The sequence below is a fragment of the Astatotilapia calliptera genome, chromosome 15 (genome assembly GCF_964374335.1).
Source record: "Astatotilapia calliptera chromosome 15, fAstCal68.1, whole genome shotgun sequence".
NCBI classification, from domain to species: domain Eukaryota; kingdom Metazoa; phylum Chordata; class Actinopteri; order Cichliformes; family Cichlidae; genus Astatotilapia; species Astatotilapia calliptera.
Window position 1 is genome coordinate 22,605,001 of NC_137436.1, and position 3,902 is coordinate 22,608,902.

Consider the following 3,902-nt stretch of genomic DNA (forward strand, 5'->3'; position numbering starts at 1 on the left):
TTAAGAGTATGCTCCCTCTTTATGTCGATGTCATCATACTAATGCAAGGGTGGAAAAAAAAGGGTGAAAAAAATGGAATTGATTGATTGCATTTAATTGATGGGTTTATCATTAGTACCGACCAAACTACTGATCGCCATGATATCCTTGATCTTTTGGCCCTTTGCTCCTTTGCTCCCCTGAAAAATTTGCATCAGCTTGTCTGTTAAATTGTCCAGCTGAGCCAAGAACTTCGCCTGCAGGGGTTTTGTAGTGATCTGCAGGAACTCTGCATTCACCTGGTAATAAAACATACATAAATATAGTAAACTAGAAGTTTAAATACAGACTGCTGAATCAACACACTGAAAGTTGCTAAACATTTGAACCATCAGTGAAGTTTGTCAAGACCTAAACTGTTTTTAGCTGAGTTTAGGAATATATCGCCACCTGTTGCTTTGGCATGTTCCTAGCAGCGTTTTCCTTCATTTTTGCGTTTACCTGTGGACGGGATTATTTTTTAAAACGAAAACGGAAAATCTCCATTTTCAAAAATACCTGTGTAAGTGTGGACGTAGCCGAAATCTTTTATAATAAGAAATAGGTTTGAACGTCATGGGAGTGCGCATTGTGCTGCCTGCAGTTACTCTTCCGGCCACATGGTTCGCTTTTGGTAGCACCCTCAGTAAACTATGTAGTGCTTTTAAAGACATCTCAAAACGATACTTTCTACTAGAAAATGGCATATAATAATAAACACAGAATACCATATTTTTAGATTATAAAAAAAAAACAGTAAGAAAGAAGTTAGCTATAGGACATCGTCTTTCATTGAGCACAATGGCTAGCTGCTAATAAGCTAGCACACGCTCCGACTTAAAAGTTGGCAGCTACACAATTTCTCCTCTAAAACAAGGCACTTTTGAAAAGACCTGGCTATATTGTCAAAAAAAAAAAATAGTATTCAAACAGAGAAGAGAATGGTAGCACCACCAAAAGTTCAAAAAACAACTGTTACAAGCTTCTATGATAAATAGCATTGCCATAGATTTAGCTGATAAAGAAATACACAATTGGATATATGAAAAAATAATATGTTACCTTACCTGAAGGTGTAGTTTTATCCAAAAAGTACAGAGAGGCGAAGAGCAGCTGCATTCATTTAGGTGATCCTGAAAGAGCGCAAAATTTTCAAAGAAGGCGGACCGTTGTGTAACTCAATAACTTTGTGTTCTTGTGACAAAGACTGCTTTGAGAGAAAATAATTTAGGTTCACCACACGAATAATAATTGCAGTAACGCTGGAGTGCTACATTTGCGTTGAATGAGATTAAAAATAATGTTTAAGCTTAAAGAGGGGCTTGAATTTATTTCTTTGAGTTTACAAATACTTAAGTGCAAAAATGTACTCCTCCTACCCCCAGTGCCCCAACAAACTCATTCATTTTGTGTTCAGAATCAGCCTCTGCTGGTTTTGAATAATTTTAGGTTTACACAAAGAAAATCAAATTAATTTGGTATTTTTTAATTGCATTTGTGAAGAACTAACATAATTTGCATGTGTTCTTTGAAAGGAGGACCTGAATCTGTTTTTTGAGTGTAGACAGAAATGACTGGTACATCTCTTTATAGGAGGGACTTTTTTAGACACAGTGTGACAAACAAGAAGAAAACCCAAGAGACACAATGGTGGAATGCAGAGGGATTCAAATGTTTTCTTTTTTCTAATGGTACTTATACTTCAATTATCAGGTAAGGATACGTGTACATTTACAAGTAGAATTTCAAACTTTTACTTGGTTGAAAGAGATGTAAACACAAAACGTTTGCCCAAGTTTAGAGTGTCTTCGTCGCCAGGGAGAAACCACTTTCAGTTTAATTAAGTGAAAAAGATTGAATTAAAAAAGATGCTATATAGTATAAGTATCATTCTATTTAGTCATTCAGGCCCCCCTCAAATAATTTCTTTGTCAAAATGAGAAATACTATTTAAAAACTGATGTATCTAAAATTATTATAATCATAATCATATTATATAATCATTTTTGCATTTGTTTCTGATTTTACCAGCAACAGAAGTTCAGGACTCTGTCCTGTCAGAGTTGGAGATAAAGTCACTTTGTCTTGTGGAAATGTGAAAGATGATCAGGAAAAATGTAACAGCACTACCTGGCTCTTCACTACATCTAGAAAGCCGAGCGCAGTGACACTGTTTGAAAATGGGAAGATGCATGCAAATGCTAAGAATAAATCACCCAGACTAAGTGTGACTGTAAACTGTTCGCTGGTGATAAATGTCACAGCTGAGGATGTTGGTGATTACACCTGCAGAATGTTCAACAAATCAGGAAAACAAGAAGGTCCAGGTTTTATAAACAGACTCTTTCCTGTTAACAGTGGGTATTTCCATCATAATACTATCAGCTCAAAACGGCTCAGTTCAACATCATATTACTGTAAAAATCATAGTTACTCTGAGGACTGCCGAAAATTCTCCTTATTTTTTCTTTTCTTTTTTCATCAGTGAGCGAACGTAAAGAAGGCAACATGGTGACCTTGACCTGCTCTGTGTCAATGTATGAGTAATGCTGATACACAGTCAAGTGGCTGTATGAAGATAAATCCACTGATAATAATAACAAAGGCTTGAAGACGTCACAGTCTGCCTGCTCAGCCAGTGTGACATTTACAACTTCTCATAATGTTTACACATCAAAGAATTATGATTTATTCAAGTGCCAAGTGAAAAATGATGATGATGACAATATGAAGGTATGGAAAGAGGTGAGAATTTGGTATTTGTTTTGATTCGTTTCTATTTTATTTTTTTAATTTTAAAAATATTGCAGTTCCTGTACTCCTGTGTACTGATGACTCTCTATATAAGTTAATGGGGTCATTGGGCTCTTCGTCTCAATTTGCAATCCAAGTAATTTCCATATAGAATAATCAGTATTGATATAAACTCTGCTACTGTCCTTCCAAGAAATTCAAATGTTGTATTTTGACACATTTCCTATTAAAAGTTAATGTTCTAAGTCACATCTAAGTCTTACATCATGTTGTTGCTCAACAAGAATCTCTTTACTCACAAGAAGATGATTAAACATTTCTTTGCCTGGAAAAAAACAAAACAAAAAAAAGTATTTTATTTTTAGCCAATGAACAGAACAGAAACTGAAATTTTTTTAAATGTTGTCCTTTTCTTCAGAATGGGGGAAGGTGATTGCTGCGTTAGTGGGTGTAGTAGCACTCCTAATATGTGTAGTTCTTGTTATATCCATCCATCCATCCAGTGGAAGAAATTTAAAGGTAAGAGCCTCCACAAGATGAACCTTTTATAAATAAAAATATCTAAGCAGCCTGAAGACTCTAAGTGGGTTTCTCTTTTTCCGAAAACAGATTGCAGACCAGGGAAATCACTGTAAGTTTTGCTTTAATTATAAGCTTGTTATAGGCTATGACTGCTAAAGACTTTTTGTATCCCAATCTGGGATAAACTAAGCACATGCGAACTTAAAATTGTATTTTATCTTTTAATGTTTTATTAAATTAAAATAAATTCAGCAATTTTTTTCTTTTAATTTATGATGATATCCAATTTCTTTTTTAAAAAGAGAAGAAGAAAACAGAAAAATGACCTTATACTGACTCAGTCTGCTTTCACAACTATTCAGCTCTCTGTAATAGCAAAGAGTTATGCACTGCTTCCTCTCTGAAGTGTGGAATCAACCCAGCAATCATTATGTTGTTGTCTCTGTGTCAGCTGATCCTGAAGATGCTGTTCGCTATGCCTCCATCACCTTCACCAAGAGTACTACTAAAACTTTGGTAACCTTATTGTTATCAATTACATGGACCGGGCAGATTTATGTACACTTTGCTTTTACATAGCTGGGCCCCCTTTTTGCCTTAATTCTTAG

The 3,902-nt window shown here is 35.1% G+C and overlaps 1 protein-coding gene across 3 annotated transcripts in view; it reads right to left on the reverse strand.

Annotated features, from left to right (window-relative positions):
- Positions 1 to 1,602, reverse strand: part of LOC145420419 (uncharacterized) — a 3,211-nt gene extending 1,609 nt beyond the window's left edge. The window contains exons 1-3 of one of the 3 annotated variants that reach the window (XM_080289667.1): positions 1,086 to 1,602; positions 123 to 278; positions 1 to 38 (exon numbers count right to left, since the gene is read on the reverse strand). The exon at positions 1 to 38 is cut by the window's left edge and continues 55 nt beyond it. In XM_080289667.1, coding sequence (XP_080145793.1) covers positions 1 to 38; positions 123 to 194 — 110 coding nt within the window. In that variant the 5' untranslated portion in view covers positions 195 to 278; positions 1,086 to 1,602. Of the gene's footprint in view, positions 39 to 122; positions 518 to 537 lie in introns of those variants that run through there. The other 2 variants (XM_080289668.1, XM_080289666.1) reach the window with 2 other exon arrangements.
- Between the last annotated feature and the right edge of the window lie 2,300 nt (positions 1,603 to 3,902).